Consider the following 21,770-nt stretch of genomic DNA (forward strand, 5'->3'; position numbering starts at 1 on the left):
TTAAGAAACATATGTATTCCAATATTTAAGCCACTGTGTTGCTTAGTAATAATTGTAGCTTTCATCAGGGCAGGGCCTTTCACATGCTCCATTATTCTCACTTTATTCTTTATCCTTTAAAATTGTTCTGTTCGTTGACCGACTGTGCCTAACGCTTTTCCAATGATCAATGGTGTTTCACCTCTTTCCAAACGCTTTATTATTTCCACTTTATTTTCAATCGCGATCGCTTCCCGTCAATGGAACAGAAACACTGCAGATGGTGGGTCCCGAGCTCTGCCGGTTCTCGAGATCTGCTGGATCCTAAGGACAACCGCACTGAGACAGGCTAAATGGGACAAGTGGGGGCTGTGCTGGGTTTGGGTATTTGATCCTCCACAATATTCTATGTGGGAATTTAAACTGGAGGTGGCAGTGTTTTTTTTACGAGGTCGAGTTGCGAGCTCGACATCAACCCGGCATGGATGGTATGGGATTCACTGGATCGACATCAACCCAGCATGGGAGTGGTCTGTCACTAGATCGAACTCGGAAACCTCCATTCACCAGCCCAGAGCTGATCTCACTGTGCCACTAGCTGACCGGAATGGGGGTGGGGTGGGGTCGGGGTGAATCTTACTTAGAAAAATTTAAGCCAAAGACAAAGTTAAACACTCAACACAGTGTCAACGGCAACGACTTAAAATGGCAGATGGTGTCGCGATCTGACTTAAAATGGCAGACAGCGTTCTTCTTCCTCGGTTTGTAAGTACGAGTTGTCAGTAAGTTACGAACTTGGAGACTACCTGTATTGGCGTAGCCTAATTTGGAGTATTGTTTGCAGTTTTGGTCACCTACCTACAAGAAAGATGTAAACAAGGCTGAAAGAGTACAGAGAAAATTTACAAGGCTATTGTCAGATCTGAAGGACTTGAGTTATATGGAAAGAGTGAATAGGTTTATTCTTTAGAACATAGAAAACCGAAAGGAGTTTGATAAAGATATACAAAATTATGAGAGCTACAGATAGAATAAATGCAAACAGGCTTTTTCCACTGAGGTTGAGTGGGACTACAACCAGAGGTTATGGATTAAGAGTGAAAGGTGAGAAGTTTAAACGGAATATCAGAGGGCTGTGAGAGTGTGGGAAGAGCTGCCAGTACAAGTGCTGCATGTGAGTTTTGTTAAGTATATAGACAGTAGGGATATGGAGGGCTAAGGTCCTGGCTGATGAGAGTAGGTAGTTCAAACAATTTCAGCATGCACTAAGTGGGCTGAAGGGCCAGTTTCAGTGCTGTACTTCTCTTTGACTGTATTATCGGAAGGATGTGGAAGCTTTAGAGAGGGTGCAGAGGAGATTTACCAGGCTGCTGCCTGGATTACACAGCACCTCTTCTGAGGATAGGGTGAACAAGTTAGACCCTTTCTGTTTGGAGTGAAGGAGGGCTTGTTGGAGGTATACATGATGATAAGAAGCATACATCCAGTAGACAGCCAGCGCCGTTTTTTGCAAATTGGAAATGGCTATAGCAAGGAGGCATAACTTTACGGTGATTGGAGGAAAGTATGATGGGGATGTCAGAGATAAGCTTTTTACAGAGAGTGGTGAATGCATGTAAGGCATTAGTAAGGATGGTGGGAGAGGCAGATATATTATGAATTTTTAAGAAGCTCTTAAATAGGTACATGGTTGATAGAAAAATGTTGGAGGAAAGGGAACCGTTAGGTTGATCTTAGAGTAGGTTAAAAGGCACAACAATGTGGGGGTGAAGGGTCTGTACTGTGTTGCAGTGTTCTATGTTATTCGAGGCCTTTCTCTGTGTATGTTCAATCCTTGGAAAAGGGATTGGCAATGAATCTGACACCAGCACCTCTGTGTTCCCTACCACTTTGTTAGCATCAAACGACAAATCTGCTGTCTAGAATCGAGCCTCCATTGCTGGCTTGGGAGTAACACTTCCCGTCGATACCACATCCTCTGCTGCTGCTGTTTTCTCTCTCGTTTGTTTGCATAAATAAACAGTGATTAAGTGATCAGACTGTTTTTGGCCAAGGTACTTTATTATTAAGTGAAAAGGGGAAATGCAGGAACTTAAAAAACATTTTAGACTTAGTAAATAAAAAATATTGCAAATTCATAAGAGAACACAAGAGACTGCAACATGCACAAATGCCAAAGGAACTCAGCAAGTCAGGCAGCATCTATGGAGAGGGATAAACAGGCAATGTTTTAGACTGAGGCCCCTCATCGTGACCGGAAATAAAGGGTGAAGAAGCCAGAACAAGAAGGTGGGAGGAGCAGACGAGTACAAGCTGGCAGGTAATAGGTGAAGCCAGATGAGGGGGAAGCTGCATAGGTGGCTAAGAGGGTATGAAGTGAGAAGCTGAGAGGTGATAGGTGGAAAAGGTGATGTGCTGAAGAAGAAGGAATCTGATTGGAGAGGCGAGTAGACTATAGGAGAAGGGGCACTGGAGAGAGGTACCATCACACTACCTTAGCTTGAAAATGCATGTTTAGTTTATATTCAATGAAAAGTCCAAAAACAAACTGCTGGTATCAGTAAATGTGAGCACCAAACAGTCAAGACATAGAACATAGAAAATGACAGCACAATACAAGCCCTTCAGCCTATGATGTTGTGACAACTTTATAACCTACTCTTGAGATCAATCCAACTATTCCCTCTTACACAACACTGCATTTTTCTATTATCCATGTGTTTATCTGAGTGTTTTTTAAACGTCCCAAATGTATTTTCCTCTACCATCACCTCTGGCAGTGTGTTCTACGCACCCACCGGTCTCTGTGTAAAACAAACTTAAACCTGATGTCCCCTCTATACTTTCTTCCAATTACCCTAAAAAGTGCCCCTAGTATTAGCATTGTATCCACTCATATCAAATGACTGTAGTAAAGAAACTCAGACACTTCTCTTTGGAAAAGAGCAACAATCCCAAAATGCTGGCGGAATCAACAGGTCAAGTGGCATCCATGGAAATGAATAAATAGTCAATCTTTCAGGCCTCCTACCAGTCTACTTTCATATAACCAAGGTTGAACTGCTCAGCTGCCATTCAGTACCTACCCAAGGGGTAAGCTCTTCACTGCTTCCTCAGGAAGTCCAGTTTGCCAGCAATGCCCATTGCCCAAGGATAAACTTCCGTAGAAGAAACATTTCTGCCACTTCCAGCAATATCTCAACAGCTAACCCAGTATAAAGTCAGACACTCTCAGTTCCTGTTGAAATGCTCCTGATCTGATCACTGATTCTGGGAACAATAGAAAATGGATGGCCAGGTTCTGCTGCCAGCTGGAACAATTGTTGGGAATGTGGGGAATGCTGCTCTTGACTGCTGAATATGTATGGCCTTCTGGCAGCCTCCCTCCCCACTCTCCTACTCCCAGCCCAGAGCACCATAAATTAGTTTCCATTCCACTTTCCAAAACACCTAAAATGAGTCTTATTAACGGAGGTCACATGCAAATAAATTACTGATTATTTATCTATTTAGAGTTACTGCATGATTACAAGCCCATCCGGTCCAATGAATCTGCATCGCCCGTTTACACCCATGTGACTAATTAACCTACTAACTAGCATGTCTTTGGAATGTGGGATGAAACCAGAGCACCCGGAGGAAACCTACACGGTCACAGGGAGAACACACAAACTCCTTACAAACAGTGGTGGAGAATGGCCCATGGTCACTTGCGTTGCAAAGCATTACACTAGCTGCTAAGGTATCATCCCTCCACAAAGCACAGCTAAAGGGAGCGCAATCCAAACGTAGACAACAGTCAAGGATTTAAAGTTCCAGAAGCCAATGAATGGAACTGCAGCAATGTCAAAGTTCAGAGTTCAGATAAAATTTATTACCAGAGTACATTCACGTCATCACATACAACCCTGAAATTGTTTTTCTGTGGACATACTTAGCAAATTTATAGAACAGCAACTGCATTCAGTATCAATAAACTGTGCAAATGCAGATTTTAATAAATGGCAATAAATAACAAGCATAAAATAACAATATAAAAGAGTCTTTAAATGAGTGTAGTTACCCCCCTTTGTTTAAGAGCCTGATGGTTGAGGGGTAGTAACTGTTTTTAAACCTGGTGGTGTGAGTTTGAAACACCTGTACCTACCTGATGACAGCAGCGAGAATAGACAATAGACAGTAGGTGCAGGAGTAGGTCATTCGGCCCTTCTAGCCAGCACCGCCATTCATTGTGATCATGGCTGATCATCCACAATCAATACCCCGTTCCTGCCCTCTCCCCATATCCCTTGACTCCGCTATCTATCAGAGCTCTATCTAACTCTCTCTTGAAAGCATCCAGAGACTTGGCCTCCACTGCCTTCTGGGGCAGAGCATTCCACATATCCAGCACTCTCTGGGTGAAAAAGTTTCTCCGCATCTCTGTTCTAAATGGCCTACCCCTTATTCTTAATAGAGCCTGGCCTGGGTGATGATGATTTTTGATGACGGATGCTGCTTTTCTACGGCAATGTTTTATGTCGATGTACTCAATGGTTGGCAGGGTTGTCCTGGGCTGAGTCTGCTACCTTATGTAGGATGTTTCACTCAAAGGCAGTGGTGTTTCCATACCAGGCCATAATGCAGCCAGTCAGCACACTTTCCATCTACGGAAGTTTGCCGAGGATTTTGATGGCATGATGAATCTCCGCAGACTCCTGAGGAAGCAAAGGTCCTGCCATGCTTTCTTCACAATTATATTTATATGATTGGTCCAGGACAGGTCTGCTGAGATAGTGACACACAGGAATTTAAAGCTACTGACCCTCTCCACATCTGATCCTCCAATGATTACTGGCTCATGGACCAGTAATCCCTTTCCTGAAGTCTACAACCTTAGTCTTATTGACATTGTTGTAATAAGTCATATTGGTAATCCTGCAACATGGTCACAGGCCCTTCAGCCATGGAGTCCATGCTGACCATCCACCTCCCATTTACACCAAACCTAAACTTGTATATTTTAATCTTTGCAACACACAAAAACCGAACGAAGGGTCTCGGCCCGAAACATCAACAGTGCTTCTCTCTGTAGATGCTGCCTGGCCTACTGCGTTCCCCCAACATTTTTTGTGTGTTTTGCTTGAATTTCCAGCATCTGCAGATTTCCTCCTGTTTGTGATATTTTAATCTTTACCCATATCAATCCAATCCCCTTAGATTCTACCACTCCCCTCCACACTGCAAACAACTTACAGTGATGGAATCATTGAGTTACTGACCATGGAAATATAGCCTACTCAAACATGCCCACAAATATTTCCATCTAAACTCAATCTAAATCTTTCCCATCCAAGGATAGGAAGCGTTTTGAAGTCCAAACGTCTTTTAAGTGTTGTTATTGTACCTGCCACAACTACTTCCTCTGGCAGCTCATTTATGGTATGCACCACCCACTGCATAAAGAAGTTGCCTCAGAGAACACCTCTTAATACTTCCTCCTCTCTTCTTAAACCTATATGCTCTTGAGATTTAGATTCCCTTTTCCAGGGCAAAAAGAAGATATGCAGTTAGAACAAAGAACATGGAACAGTACAAGCACTTCAGTCCATGATGTTGTGCTGAGCCCTCAATCTTCTACAAAATTAGTCTATCACTTGCCTTCCACATAGCCCTCCATTTTTCTTTCATCCATGCATCTCTTGTATCTCTATTGCATCTGCCTGAACTAGCAACCCTGGCAGTGCATTCCACATACCCACCACTCTCTGTGTAAAAAAAACTACTACTGACACCCCATGGATGGGTGGTGTAGCAGTTAGCGTAATACTATTACAGCTTGGGGCGTCAGAGTTCAGAGTTCAATTCTGATGTTATCTGTGAGGGCTCTGTATGTGGAATGTGTGTTTCCTCCCGCAGTCCAAAGACTTACCTGTTAATAAGTTAATTGGTCATTGTAAATTATCCCATGATTAGGCTAGGTTTAAATTGGGGTGTTGCTGAGCAGTGAGGCTCAAAAGGCTGGAATGGCCATTTCCAAGCTGTATCTCAGTAATTAAATAGAATCCTCCCTGTGCTCTTTGCCAATCACCTTTAACTTATGTTCTCTCATATTAGCATGTCCTACCTGTCTACTCTAACCATTCTTCTTATCTTATACATCTCTATCAGGTCACTACTGATCCTCTTTTGCCCCAGCTTGCTCAACCTTTCCTCATGAGACAGACTCTCTGCTCCAAGACCCACTGTAAAGCTTCCACACCTTTCCGTTAACGAGTTGACCAGAACTGAACACAATACTCAAAGTTGGGTCTAACCAGGGCTTTATAGAGCTGCAGCATTACCTCATGGCTCTTGAACTCATTCACCTGACTAACGAAGGCCAACACACCACACGCCTCCTTAACCTGAGCGGCAACTTTAACAGACCTACGGACTGGTGAATCTCAAGATCCTTCTGTTTCTGCCTTCAAGTCTGACATTCCAAAATGTATCACTTCACACTTCACTAGAATGACTTCAAATGCCCAGCTCTGCATCCTATCAATGTGGGAGCAGGCAATTTAAATGGTTTGGCACAGACTAGATGGGTCAAGTGGCCTGTTTCTGTACTGTACTATTTTATGCCTCTGTGTCTTCTTGTAATCCATGACTACCTTCCAAGTTATCCACAGCGCCACTAACCTTTGTGCCATCTGCAAACTTACCAACCCATCTTTGCATTTCCTTGCCCAAGCTATTTATAAATAACTCAAAAAGCAGCATTTACCTCAACTATGTTGGGTTGATTTTATTCCCTGCTATAAAGTCACCCAAATTAACCTACCTCATCTTTAGCATGGGGGTGGAGATCTGAGCACCTAAGAGAAACCCACATTCTCACAGAGAGAGGATGTACAACCTCTGCATATGCAGCATCAGCTAGAAGGATCAAAGTCTGGTTTCTAGGACTGTTTTGCAGCAGCTCTAATTAGCTGTGTCACTGTAACCTCAACACTGGTGCAATAAGGACAAATGAAGTAAGATTGTGTGTTTACATGGTGCCTTTAAAACCTCAGATGTCCCATGAACTCGATTAATTATTCTTTGACATTTTGCCACTATTGTAATGTGACAGGCAATTCACACAGCAAACTCCACAACAGTAATGTGATAAAGACCAGATAATCTGTTTTCTTTTATCATGTTTGAGAGGTAAGTATTGACCAGAGCATTCTTACCTTCAGACTATTACCCTGGGACTTTTGTGTGCAAGAGGCTGACAGAATAATGCTGTATGTGAAGATAGTTACTGCTGTCATAACTTGGCAATTCTGAGAAGAGAATTTTGTGCTTTGTGGATCAAATTAACAGCCTCAGATTCACAAAACTCTACTTCAGGAAGATAAATAATAAAATGGAATTCATCTGCGATGCAGATGGACATTCAGAGACTGACAAAGGTATCTCTGATGAGAGAAGCACAAGCTAAAATATGGATACTTCGTGGGATAATTGCTTTAGAGCAAAGTCTGATTTTATACACTGTCATAAAGAGAATAGATTGAGGTTCATAGATGAACTCTTTGATTAGATCTAGGAGAAAAAAATGATTTCAGGGAAAGCTTGGTTATGACTGGCCCCAAAATATATTATTGTGAGCTGTTCACCTACATATTTCTTCCAGAATTTACAATTTTTCTGGTGCAATTCTATTAAAGTGGATGCTAAACTGTGAAATGGTTATGGATTGGGAAATTTACATTCAGGTAATGGTGGTCTTCCAGTGAATAGATGGCCTTTCTTAAATGGAAATTGTGCCTGTTCCATTTACAATCATTACAATGGATAATTCTGTAGAAAAAAAGAACATGAAAAATGGGAGATTTTTCTTCCATTGCTCACTTTCCCTGATCCTCGAATGACTTTTGACTAACTGCTTAACATATTTTGGGAACAGCTCTTTAATCTGCAGCTTCCATTGAAGAGGGGGAAACTGCAGTAGGTCAAATGGTATTTCTAGATGCCACACATGACAAGCTCTTCCTCAACATTATAGGCAGGGTATCCATTTTAAATCATAAACCCATCTCCGTGCTGTGTTGGTGCAAGGTGTTGGGTGCAAAAAGAAGTCACTTCATGATGGAGAATATCCAATAGGATGAAAATCATAAATATGTAACATTTTGTCAGGCAAAACCATGACTTCATCACAGGAGGTTATTTGTCAACTACTTGTATGAACTGTAGATATTGTTATGAGTGCAAGCAATTTTGCCAATCAACTTTCCAGCTCTTAGCTTCATCCCTCCCCTTCCTGTCTTCTCCTATCATTTTGGATCTCCCCCTTCCTCTCCCACTTTCAAATCTCTTATGATCTTTTCTTTCGTTTAGGCCTGCCGAAGGGTCTCGGCCTGAAATGTCAACTATACTTCTTCCTATAGATGCTGCCTGACCCGCTGAGTTCCACCAGCATTTTGAGTGTGTTGCTTAAGCAACTTTACTTATTATTTTCTTATTTACTTAGAAATACAGCGCAGAATAGGACCTTCCAGTCCTTTGAGCTGCATCACCAACAACCCCGGTTTAATGCTAACCTAATCACAGGACAATTTACAATGACCAATTAACCTACCCGGTACGTCCGTAGACCATGGGTGGAAACTGGAGCACTTGAAGGAAACCCACGCATTCCACAGGGAGGACGTAGTCTCCTTACAGAGAACACCAGGACCAAACTTCAAAAAGGTGGGTTACATGCATCTTAAAACCAGAGCCGCAGTTCCAGCAATATGGCACTAGTGACCGATGGCAACATCTTGCAGACAGCTTACAAAACTACTAGATACTCTTCTTCTAAATATACTACTACTCCTTCTTCTGAAATGCAATTGACTGCAGCCTGTAACTTCTCTTTTAAGAATGTAGCTCTGGGCTGTCTGAACAACTTGGCGCCTCTGCAGTCTCCTGGGGGATTCTGTGTGGATGAGATTCTATGTCGATTCATAATGACGGAATATAAACCTGTTGTTGGATTTCCTGGTGTCAATGAAAGCAGTAAGCAAGATAAAAATTGTTGATGACCAGAGTGGAAAATGGATATGTGTTCAGTGTGTTTGACTGGACTCACTCACTGTTGCCAGTGGCCAGAAGGTACGGGAGCCTTGGATCTTATGCCGATAGGTTCAGGAACAGTTGCTGCCTGGCAACCATCAGACATCTGGACGGGCTTGCCTCAGCATTGAACGTGCTCCACGGTTGTGGATTCGCTTTGTAGACTCTGCAGTTCATGTTCCTTATGTTTTTCATTTACTTTTTTTTTTGATTATTTGTATGATTTCATCAGGGCACTTCAGTGCTGAACTAACTCTGCAGCTTTGGCTTGCGGCCATCAGCACCACACTGAAGATTCGCTTTTGGGGACCCCATGATTAATGATATTGGTTTATTTTTAATTGTTTGCACAGCTGTTCTTATTTTCCATTGTTAGGGCTTTTTCTTTGAATGAGTTTGATTATGTTTCTTTGTTCTGTGGCTGCCTGTAAGGAGACAAATCTCAAGCTGTATACAATGTATACATTTTGATAATAAAATTACCCTGAACTTTCAGTTCATACCCTGCTCTCATCAGCTAACTCGGGACCCACAGAAGCAGAGCAGAAACAACTCACCCGATGTTATATTTTGTAGCTCCAGAAAACAATCAAAGAATAAAAACATGAGCCTGGGGATCTGGTGTAGTTAGATTTACTTTTAGTGAGGCAATCATCACTTATATATGCCATGGTGCCGTAGTGACTAAAGTTCGCTTCCTACAAAGCGAGATCCAATAGCACAAATGGCAGCGATGCTTCATTACCAAATGAACTCAACACTTTCTATCCCGCTTTGAAAGGGAGAATATAACTACAGCTGTGAAGATCCTGGTGACCCTATGATCTCTGTCTCAGAGGCCAATGTTAGGCTGTCTTTAAAGAGAGTGAACCCTCGCACGGTGGATGGTCCTGATTGAACCTGGTAAGGCTCTGGAAACCTGTGTCAACCAACTAACGGGAGTATTCAAGGACATTTTCAACCTCTCACTGCCACGGGTGGAAGTTCCCACTTGCTTCTAAAATGCAGCAATTATGTCACTGGCTAGGAAGAATAATATGAGCTGCCTTAATGACTATCGCCTGGTAGCACTTACATCGACAGTGACAAAATGCTTTGAGAGGTTGGTCATGACTAGACTGAACTTCTGCCTCAGCAAGGACCTGGGCCCATTGCAATTTGCCTATCGCCACAATAGGTCAATGGCAGATACAATCTCAATGGCTCTTCACATGGCTTTAGACCACCTGGACAACACAAACACCTATGTCAGGATGCTCTTCATCAACTATAGCGTAGCATTTAATACCATCATTCACACAATCCTGACTGAGAAGTTGCAGAACCTGGGCCTCTGTACCTTCCTCTGCAATTGGATCCTTGACTTTCTATCCAGAAATCCGCAATTGGTGCGGATTGGTGATAACGTATCCTCCTCGCTGACAATCAACACTGGTGCACCTCAGGCGTGTGTGCTTAGCCCACTACTCTACTCTCTATATACACATGACTGTGTGGCTAGGCATAGCTGAAATACCATCTATAAATTTGCTGATGATACAACCGCTGTTGGTAGATGAGAGTGTGTACAGGAGTGAGATATGCCAACTAGTGGAATGGTGCCGCAGCAACAACCTGGCACTCAACGTCAGTAAGACGAAAGAGCTGATTGTGGACTTCAGGAAGGGTAAGATGAAGGAACTCATACCAATCCTCATAGAGGGATCAGAAGTGGAGAGACTGAGCAGCTTCAAGTTCCTGGGTGTCAAGATCTCTAAGGACCCAACCTGGTCCCAACATATCGATGCAGTTATAAAGAAGGCAATACAGTGACTATACTTCATGAGGAGTTTAAAGAGATTTGATATGTCAACAAAATAACACTCAAAAACTTCCATAGATGTACCATGGAGAGCATTCTGACAGGTTGTATCACTGTCTGGGATGGGGTTGTGGGGGGTTACTGCACAGGACTGAAAGGAGCTGCAGAGAGCCGTAAATTTAGTTGGCTCCATCTTGGGTACTAGCCTACAAAGTACGCAGGACATCTTCAAGGAGCAGTGTCTCAGAAAGGCAGCGTCCATTATTAAGGACCTCCAGCACGCAGGGCTTGCCTTTTTCTCACTGTTACCATCAGGTAGGGGGTACAGAAGCCTGAAGGCACACACTCAGCGATTCAGGAACAGCTTCTTCCCCTCTGCCATCCAATCCCTAAATGGACATTGAACCTGTGAAGACTACCTCACTTTTTTAATATATATTATTTTTGCACAATTTTTATCTATTCAATATACTTTTACTATGATTGATTTACTTATTTATTATTATTGTTATTTTATTTCTTCTATATTATGTAATTTCGTGACACATGCTGGTGATAAACCTGATTCTGAATCTTACGTATGCCATTCTTGGAGTTCTTACGTGTATACAAGAATGAGAGGGGACCTGATAGAGGTCTACAAGATTATGAGAGGCATAGATAGGGTGGATAGTCAGTACCTGTTTCCCAGGGCACCAATAGCAAACACCAGAGGGCATATGTACAAAGTTAAGGGAGAGAAGTTTAGGGGAGACATCAGGGGTAAGTTTTTTACACAGAGGGTTGTGAGGGCCTGGAATGACTTGCCAGGGATGGTGGTGGAGGCTAAAACATTAGGGGTATTTAAGAGCCTCTTGGACAGGCACATGGATGAAAGAAAAATAGAGGGTTATGGGGCAGTGTAGGTTTAGTACTTTTTTTAAGGATTATATGGGTTGGCACAACATGGAGGGCTGAAGGGCCTGTACTGTGCTGTAGCGTTCTATGGTTCTATGGTTCTATCATCTATAATGAATTATGTGAAAAAAAACGTGCTCAATCAAACAATATACAGGTATTTACAAAATTACTCAAAGATTACTGAAATACTATATACACCACACCCTTCACCCTGAGAGATTGCCGAAGAAGACAGAGATAATCCCAAAGATTCACAATCCGTTGTACCATTTTAGCCCAGAACGGCCCCTCATGTAGTGCCAAAACATTCTCATTTTTTCTTATATTATTATCTGCTGACTGGTTGCATCACAGCCTACATAAAGCAGTAGATACTGCACATTAAGGGCATTAAACCTTTCCCTCCATTAAACACATCTACAAGGACTACTGTTGCAGTAAAGCATATCCTTCATGAAGGACATCCCAACACCCGTGATATGCTCTCTTCTCACTGCTGCCATCAGAAAGGAGGGACAGGAGTCTCGGGCCCTGCACTACCAGGTTCAGGAACAGTTATTGTATTTCAACCATCATCTTAAACCAGAGGGGATAACTTCACTCAACGTCACTGACCCCAACACTGAACAGATCCCACAACCTATGGACTTATTTTCAAGGTCTTTTCATCACACGTTCTTGATATTCATTGTTTATTTTTTTCTTTCTGTATTTGCACAGTTTGTTGTCTTTTGCACTTTGGTTGTATGCCCATCTTGTTATGTGTCCACTTTGTTGAGTGCAATGTCTCATTGATTCTATTGTGTTTCTTTGCATTTACTGTGAATACTTACAAGAAAATGAATAGTATAAGGTGACTTTGAATTTTGAAAGTACAGTTTAGTTTTCAAAATTTGAGAATCTTAAAAAAGGCTCTAAAAGTAATCCCAGAAATTATAGGCCGGGAAGTTTGACATCGGTAGTAAATTATTGGAAGAAGTACTAAGAGATAGGATCTACAAGTACTTGGATAGACAGGGACTTATTAGGGAGAGTCAACACGGTTTTGTGCATGGTAGGTCATGTTTAGCAAACCTATTAGAGTTCTTCAAGGAGGTTACAAGAAAGTGGATGAAGGGAAGGCAGTGGATGTTGTATACCTGGACTTCAGTAAGGCCTATGACAAGGTCCCGCATGTGAGGTTAGTTAGGAAGATTCAGTCGCTAGGTATACATGGTGAGGTAGTAAATTGGATTTGACATTGGCTCAACGGGAGAAGTCAGAGTGGTAGTGGAGGATTGCTACTCTGAGTGGAGGCCTGTGACTAGCTGTGTGCCACAGGGATCAGTGCTGGGTCCATTGTTATTTCTCATCTATATCAATTATCTGGATGGTAATGTGGCAAATTGGATCAGCAAATTTGCTGATGATACAAAGTTGGAGGTGTAGTGGACAATGAGGAAGGTTTTCAAAGCTTGCAGGGTGATTTGAACCAGCTGGAAAAATGGGCTGAAAAATGGTAGATGGAGTTTAATACAGACAAGTGTGAGGTATTCCACTTTGGAAGGACAAACCAAGGTAGAACATACATAGTAAATGGTAGGTCATTGAGGAGTGCAGTAGAACAGAGGGATCTGGGAATACAAAGAAAACATTCCCTAAAAGTGGCTTCACAGGTAGATAGGGTTGTAAAGAGAGCTTTTGGTACATTGGCCTTTATAAATCAAAGTATTGAGTATAAGAGTTGGAATGTTGTGGTGAGGTTGTATAAGGCATTGGTGAGGCCAAATTTGGAGTATTGTGTACAGTTTTGGTCACTGAATTACAGGAAGGATATTAATAAGGTTGAAAGAGTACAGAGAAGGTTTACAAGGATGTTGCCAGGACTTGAGAAACTGAGTTACAAAGAAAGGTTGAATAGGTTAGGACTTCATTCCTTGGAGCATAGAAGAATGAGGGGAGATGATAGAGATATATAAAATTATGATGGGTATAGATAGAGTGAATGCAAGCAGGCTTTTTCCACTGAGGCTAGGGGAGAAAAAAGACCAGAGGACATGGGTTAAGTGTGAAGGGGGAAAAGTTTATAGAGAACATTGGCGGGGGGGCTTCTTCACACAGAGAGTGCTGGGAGTATAGAATGAACTGCCAGATGAAGTGGTAAATGTGGGCTTACTTTTAAAAACTTGGACAGGCGCATGTATGAGAGGTGTATGGAGGAAAATGGTCCAGGTGCAGGTCAGTGGGACTAGGCAGAAAAATGGTTCGGCATTGCCAAGAAGGGCCAAAAGAAGGACCCTGTTTCTGTGCTGTAATGTTCTATGATTCTGAGAATGTTTACACTTTACCCTTTTGTACTTCCAGTACATAGTATAGTACATACGAGGCATTTTGTTACTTGGTCCTGCCACTCTCAATAAATTACCTTTCAGAATTCTCTGACACAATCACTGCAACAAACACAATCATTCTGTTCTATTTGCTCAGAACCAAGAATCTCAGTGAAACATCCCAAATATTGAAAGCCCTTGATAGAGTGGATGTAGAAATGATGTTTCCTATAGATGGAGAGTCTAGGACCAGAGGACACAGCCTCAGAAGAAGAACAGAAATGAAGAGAAATTTCTTTATTCAAAGGGTGGTGAATCTGTGGAGTTCATTGCCACAGATGGCTGTGGATATCTAGACATTTAAAGCAGAGATTGGCAGGCACTTGGTTAGTAAGGGTGCCAAAGGTTACAGGGAAAATCCAGGAGAATGGGGTTGAGAGGGAAAATAAATCAGCCATGATCAAATGATGGAGCAGGCACAACGGGCTGATAGACCTAATTCTGCTCCTATGTCTTATGTTCATGTGGACCCAATGAAAGCTCATTAGTCTGAAACATTACTTCTGTTCTTTTCCCCCATCTAGCACACACTGTAAAGTGTATTACCAATATATGTATTCTTTTTCAGTATTTTGACGGCAAGTTATTTTGATACTCAAGAGCTACCACAAATTAACGGCATCTTGAACATTAGGAAGTTAGATGTAAGAATGAAACTTGTTTACCAACTGTCTTTAGGCCGCTACATCCTTGTGGTTTGATTTTAAGATGAAATCAGTCTGGCAGACAGACACATTTTCTTGTAATCAAGTAACAACAATTTTGCATTATTTAAATTGTTACCGAAATTTTTTTTTATCATAACTTGCAATCATGACTGCCTCTGACGTTGGGGAATGATTGCCTGTAAATAAAGAGCAGGAAAACTTCAAAACAACAAACAGGGAGGCTATTCTACTCACCTACCTGCAGTGACGCTTTGAAAGGCAGATCCAATTAGCCCCATTTCTTGTCTTCTTTTCCTCTAGTCCATTATGAGAATATATCCAAGCTTTTGAAAATAAATAATTTATCTGCTTCCATCAACCTTTCGGGCAAGTATGCAATTTACTTACAAGAAAAATACTTAAAAGTAAATTTATTATCAAAGTACATAACTGTTACCATATACTACCACAATTCATCCTCTTGCAGGCGTTTACAGGAAAAATAAAAAATGCTATAGAATTTAAGAAAAACGATACGTAAATTGTGACAAACAGTCACAAAGCTGAAAGTGCATTTATTATTGAAGTATATATGCAGTACACAACTCAGAGATTCATCTTCTCCAGACAGCCATGGAACCAGTTCAAAGAAAAAAATCAACACCTCCCTAGGTGCGAAAACAACTTAATTGTACAAACGACAACAAGAAAGAATGAGCAAAAACGCAGAATATAAATACACGAACTCGAGAGGGTCTAAAACTGCAGTCCAATCCACAAACCGCAGACCCAGAACTTGGGTACCATCCTCTGAAAGAACACAGGGACTTTCCTTTGGGAGCAGCAAGCAAGAGAGAGAAAGAAACTGTCACACATAAACACCTTTCTCTGGCAGCACTTTTGAAATGTGGGAATACAGGGAATCAGATTTTATATAAAAGGAACGTGGTTTCTACACTTAGTAGCCACTTTATTAGGTACACCTGTACACCTGCTCAATAATGTAAATATCTAACCAGGCAACCATGTGACAGCAACTCAATAAGTGCGTGCAGACATGGTGAAGAAGTTCAAGTCGCTGTTCAGAACAAACATCAAAATGGGGAAGAAATATGATCTAAGTGCCAGGCAGGGTGGTTTGAGCATTTCAAAAACTGCTGATCTCCTCGGGTTTTGATGCACAACAGTTTACAGTGAATGGGTCAGAAAGAGTTTGTACGTTCTCACTGTGACCATGTGGTTTTCCCCCAGGTCCTCCCACATTCCAAAGATGTACCGGTTAGTAGGTTAATTGGTTATTGTAAATTGATCCATGATGGGGCTAGGATTAAATTGGGGGTTTGCTGGCTGGCGTGACTTGAAATGCCAGTAGGGCCTATTCCGTGCTATATCTTCATACAATACGCTAAAAAGATGTTGTAGCATTGGGGAGGGTTCAGAGAAAGTTCATGTGAATGATCCCAGGGTTGAAAGGGTTAACATTTGATGAGCATTTGATGGCTCTGGGCCTGTACTCACCAGAGTTTAGAAGAACAAGGGTGGTCTCATTAAACTTATCAAATATTGAAAGGCTTGGATAGGGTGGATATGGAGAGGATGTTCTAGTGGAGGAATCTAGAATTAGAGGGCTCTGGCTCTGAATAGAAGGATGTCCTTTTAGAACAGAGATGAGGAGGAATTTCTTCAGCCAGAAGGTGGCGAATCTGTGGAACTCATTGCCACAGACAGCTGTGGAGACCAAGTCATTGGGTATAGTTAAAGCGGAGGTTGATAAGCTCTGATTAGTAAAGGTGTCAAAGGTTAAAGGGAGAAGGCAAGATAATGGGGCTGAGAGGGATAATAAATCAGCCATGATAGAATGGCAGAGCAGACTCGATAGGCTGAATGGCCTAATTCTGCTGCTATATCTATGGTTTTATAAACAGCAAAGCTTTACTGACACCTTGGTGTCCACATATTGGACTGCTTACATAATCAAGGGTGAGAGGCGATAGTCGATTTGTAATAAATTCTCAGTTTGTCTGATATTTTGCTGGTAATTAAGGTGTTTGACTCCCCATTCATTATGTTATTTCATTTCCCGCAGAGTGACCTGTGGTCTTTGGGAATCACCGCAATTGAAATGGCGGAAGGAGCTCCTCGTAAGTAGTCTTGTTCATTGTTCACTGAAGCACGTCCAGGCAATTTAAGGGTCACGTGGGTGGCCCATTAGTGTAGCAGCCATGGGGGAATGCTGCCGACTGGCACATTCCTGGCTGCAGGAGTACGTGCTGAGGGACACACTCAAACTTGGTGCAGCCACCGCAAGGGCCCGGTGGGGAAGGACCACAGTCTAGGGTTCTTCTCCCATGGGAGTTGAGGGGTAGGACCCCTGAACAAGTATATGTAAATATGAAGTAACAGAGGGACACCTGGGTGGCGAAAAGTGTGGGAATGTAAAGACTGTAACGGAAACATTTGTAAAGGACTGAGAGTCATTGAATGGTTCATTGTACATAATTTTATTTTTGAATAAAGTATATATTTTTTTAAGAATTAGTGTAGCAGTTAGTGGAATGGCTATACAATGTACAATGCCAGTAATCACTGATCGGGGTTTGATTCCTACTGCTGTCTATATGGCGCTTGTACATTCTCCCCATGACCACGGGAGTTTCCTCTGGCTATTCTGTTTTCCTACTACATTCCAAGAATGTACAGGTTAGGGTTAATGATTTTGGATATGCTGTGTTGGCACCAGAAATGTGACAACACATTGTGAGCTCTCCTCAGCACAATCCTAGCTGATTTGATTTGCTGCAAGTGACTCATTTCCCTGTATATTTCAATCTTTCGATGTATGTGTGACAAATAAAGCTGATCTTTCTTCTTTCAACACACACTGTAATGAAACTTACAGGGTAAAGTAGGCCATTCGTCCCATCAGATTCCTGCATTGGGAACATATTCCCATTGCTCTCCATTTTTCTGGTATGTAGGGAGAAAGCAAAAAAAGGGGTGACTCATTTCAGAGGATCAGAAATGGGACCAGTACATAATTATCATCACAGAAAAGGCATGACACTGTCTCTACTTCCTTCGAAGCCTGCATAGATTTGGCATGTTATTTCTCTTCTGTTATTCCCCTACCAAAATCAGGCTCCTGAACTGACGTGGATAACTTCAATCGCTGCTACTCTGAACATGCACCATTCAGAAGGCGTAACGGAATAAGTTGTTCATAAAACTTTGAGTGTGTATTCAAGCTCCTGCTCCTCCTCTGTGATAGTTGTAATGAGAAGAGGGCATGTGGTGAGAGTCTTTAATGAATGATGACGCTTTCTTGAGGCTCTGCCTTTTGAAAATGTCCTTGATTGGGTGGAGGTGTGTGCCCATGTTGGAGATGTCTGAGTCTCTTGAGTAAAGTTTTTCCATTGTTCTGTATTTGATTTATTGATAATATATCTGTAGTTTTTATCTGCCCTTTTCAAAGTTTCCTTACTTCATTTCAAGCAATTTCACATCACAACCTTTATTTCACATCCCCTTTTAAGTGGTGCTGCCACTTTATCAAACAAATAATTCTATCTGTCTGTTATTTCATCATTTTCACATTGTCATTTCTTTTTGCACTACTTCAGAATGCACGGCAATCTTGAACCATTCTGTTGTTCAAAGATTTTGAACAGGATCTTTGAATTCAAAGATTCAAAGTACATTTATTATCAAAGTATGTACAGTATACAGAATATGATTCTGAGATTCGTCCTCCCACAGGGAACCACGAAACAAAGGAGCTTGAAGAGGCACACTCAAACATCAAACCCTGACGTGCAAAAAAAAAGATCAAATCGTGCAAATGATGAAGAGCAAGTGAACAGCTCATGGAATATCAAATGTCAAACCAGTTGTACAGTAGTATTCAGTTTAGCTCAATTCAGTGCCTGGTATGCATTGATTGCCCTGATAAAACTTCTCAAAAGCAGCAAAACAAACATAACTGGAATCCAATAGCACATGCAACATGAACCTCAAAGTCCCCCAAAATGAGCCATCAGACTTGCTGATTAAGCCTTGCAATGTGGATCCCAAGACTCCTGCAATTTCCTCTGGCAGCAGCTAGCGAGAGGGAGTGAAAGACCGGTCAAATGCAGATAGGTGGCACCGAACACCCACCTGCCCTCTTCTGTCATCCTCGTGAACCTCAACCCTTCTCAGTGCCTCAACTGGAGAGAAGCAATGGAGTCGATGATGCTCCCCTGGCTGGCCTCTGTGGCGCCCACTCCGCTCCAAACCTCATCGAACTCCCTCGGAGACAGCAAAGCGGCAGATTGCTCAATCGGCCCAAAAAATTCACCATCAAAATATAGATCATAGGTTCCAATCACACACAGCTTGGTAGGAGAATCATATTTAAAAGAAGAAGTAAAAGAAATAGTTTTGTGAACTGTCTGCAGGATGTCACTGTTGGTCACATGGTTTGCTGGCCCCTTCTTGAAGAAGATTGTTGTACATATGGTTGTTCTTATTATTACCATGTATACTATGAGCTTCACATCAAGTCAAAGTCAATTTATTATCCAGGTACATACACCATATATGTCCATATATGACCTTGAGATTCATTTATTTGCAGGTCTTTGCAGGAAAATAAAGAAATTCAGTAGAATTTATGAAAAACTATACATAACTAAAGACTGACAAACAACCAGTATACAAAAGAAGATAAACTGCAAATGAAAAAGAAAGCTGGAAATATGAGTTGTAAAGAGTTCTTGAAAGTAAATGTGTGGATCATAGAATCAGTTCAGAGTAATGGTGATTGAAGTTATCCACAGTAGATCAGGAGCTTGATGGCTCTAGGGTAATAACTGACAATAAACGATATGGTAACAATACAAATGCTGGAGGAGCTCAGCAGGTCAGGCAGCATCTATGGAAAGGGATAAACCGTTGACGTTACAGGCTGAGACCCTTCATCAGATAAATCACATGCTGAATCTACGAAAACTTCCAAGAAAATAAAGGTATTTTCATGCCTTCTTTGTGATGGCACTTACATGCTGGTCCCTGGACAGATCCTCTGATATGATCACACCAAGGAGTTTGAAGTTATTGAGCCTCTCTGCCACTGATCCCCTAATGAGGATTTGATTTGAATCAAATCAAATCCCCTCCTGTAGTCGATATAATCAGCTCTTTGCTGATTATCATAAGCAAGAAATTTCATTGCACTCTGGTGTATATGACAATAATTGGTGTTTGGTTAAATCCACTGTACTTAGTTCCTGATGCCTTCAAATGTGTTCCTGTTTATGTGTAATAAAATCTATTTTTAGTGGCATTGATGGATTCTGGTAACAATTTGTATGTCAGTGTACGGGGGTAGTAATTATTGGATTATATGTCAGCCAGAAAAGTAATGAATTATGCTTGTTTTTTGCTTCATTCATTAAATCCATCCCTTCCGTTGTTTTTGTCTTCCAGCACTCTGTGACATGCATCCCATGAGGGCACTTTTCCTCATCCCACGGAACTCTCCCCCCAAACTGAAGTCAAGGAAATGGTGAGATCATGTATTGGAGAGTGAATATGGTATTTGTTTTATTGTTGTCAGATATAGAGTCGTAGAATAATACAAGCCCTTCGAGCACACCTAGATCATGACCAATTATTACTCTGCTTGGTCCCACCTACCTCCACCTGACCCATAGACCTCCATACCCCTCCCATTCATGTAATTATCCTAACTTAAAAGATAAATCAATCCCCATCCAGTGCTTCCACTGGCAGTTCATTCTACACTATCACCACCGAGTGAGTGCAAAAGATCCCCCTCGAGCATTTTCCCTTTAACCCATGGTTTCTAGTTCCAGTCTCACCCAACCTCAGTGGAAAAAGCCTGCTTGGGTTTATCCGATCTATACCCCTCCTAATTTTATATACCTCTATCAAATCTCCCCTCATTTTCCTAAGCTCCAGGGAATAAAGTCCTAACCTATTCAACCTTTCCCTATAACTCAGGTCCTCAAGTCTCTTTGTAAATATAGTGAGATACAGTGAATAAAAATCTTTTGTTTTATATGCCATTCAGCAGATGGTGCTGTATGTAAATACACTGAGATAGTAAAAAGAAATCTGAATACAGAATTTGGTGTTACAGTTACAAAGAAAGTACATCGTCCTGTGCCATGTCAAATGATGTGGCCAATCATGCTGTTTCCGTGACCATGATTGCTCTTAGCAATTCTTTTCTACAGAAGTGGTTAGCCATTGCCTTCTTCTGGGCAGAGTCTTCACAAGATGGGTGACCCCAGCCATTATCAATAATCTTCAGAGACTCGCCGCCTGGCGTCAGTGGTCGCATAACCAGGACGTGTGATCTGCACCGGCTGCTCAGATGACCATCCACCACCTGATCCCATGGCTTCACATGCTCCTAATCGGTGGGGGCTGGGGTGCGGGTAGGGGGCTGCTAAAGAGATACGACACCTTGCCCAAGGATGACCAGCTGGCTAACGGAGGGAAGGAGCGCCTTACACCTCCTTTAGCAGACACATTTCTCCACCCCGCCACCAAAAAAAAAGTACAGGGAGACAAATAAGGAGCAAGGGCCGCAAAGGGGTGAAGAGCTCATCTTTTAGCTGATAGCATGGTAGTTCCAGAGCCCGATAAAAGTGGGACGCAAGTTGTCCTTGAACCTGGTAGCTCTTGCTGTCAGAATTCTGTATCTTCAGACCAAGAGTAGAAGGGAAAAGCATGAAGACAGGATGGAAGGATTCACTTATTTATCACATATACATCGAAGCATACAGTGAAATACATCATTTGTGTCAACAACAACTAGTACACCAAGGATGTGCTGGGGGCGGTCTACAAGTGTCGCCCCATACATTCTGGCACCAAAACAGTGTGCACACAATGTTCCACAGAACGATGCAAGCAGCAACAGCAACAAAAAAAAATAAGACAAAAACAGTAAAATCATCCCACCCACCCACCCCCTCACACAGTCAGGCAGAC

General features: G+C 41.9%; 1 protein-coding gene across 6 annotated transcripts in view; it reads left to right on the top strand.

Annotated features, from left to right (window-relative positions):
- The window catches only part of si:zfos-2326c3.2 (mitogen-activated protein kinase kinase kinase kinase 4), a 322,043-nt gene that overhangs the window by 128,608 nt on the left and 171,665 nt on the right, over positions 1 to 21,770 (top strand). For all 6 annotated transcript variants that reach the window (XM_059976720.1, XM_059976715.1, XM_059976716.1 and 3 more), the window contains exons 8-9: positions 16,855 to 16,909; positions 20,235 to 20,313. In XM_059976720.1, the coding sequence (XP_059832703.1) occupies positions 16,855 to 16,909; positions 20,235 to 20,313 (134 nt within the window). The remainder of the gene's footprint in view (positions 1 to 16,854; positions 16,910 to 20,234; positions 20,314 to 21,770) is intronic.

Source organism: Hypanus sabinus, chromosome 8 (assembly GCF_030144855.1).
Source record: "Hypanus sabinus isolate sHypSab1 chromosome 8, sHypSab1.hap1, whole genome shotgun sequence".
NCBI lineage: Eukaryota > Metazoa > Chordata > Chondrichthyes > Myliobatiformes > Dasyatidae > Hypanus > Hypanus sabinus.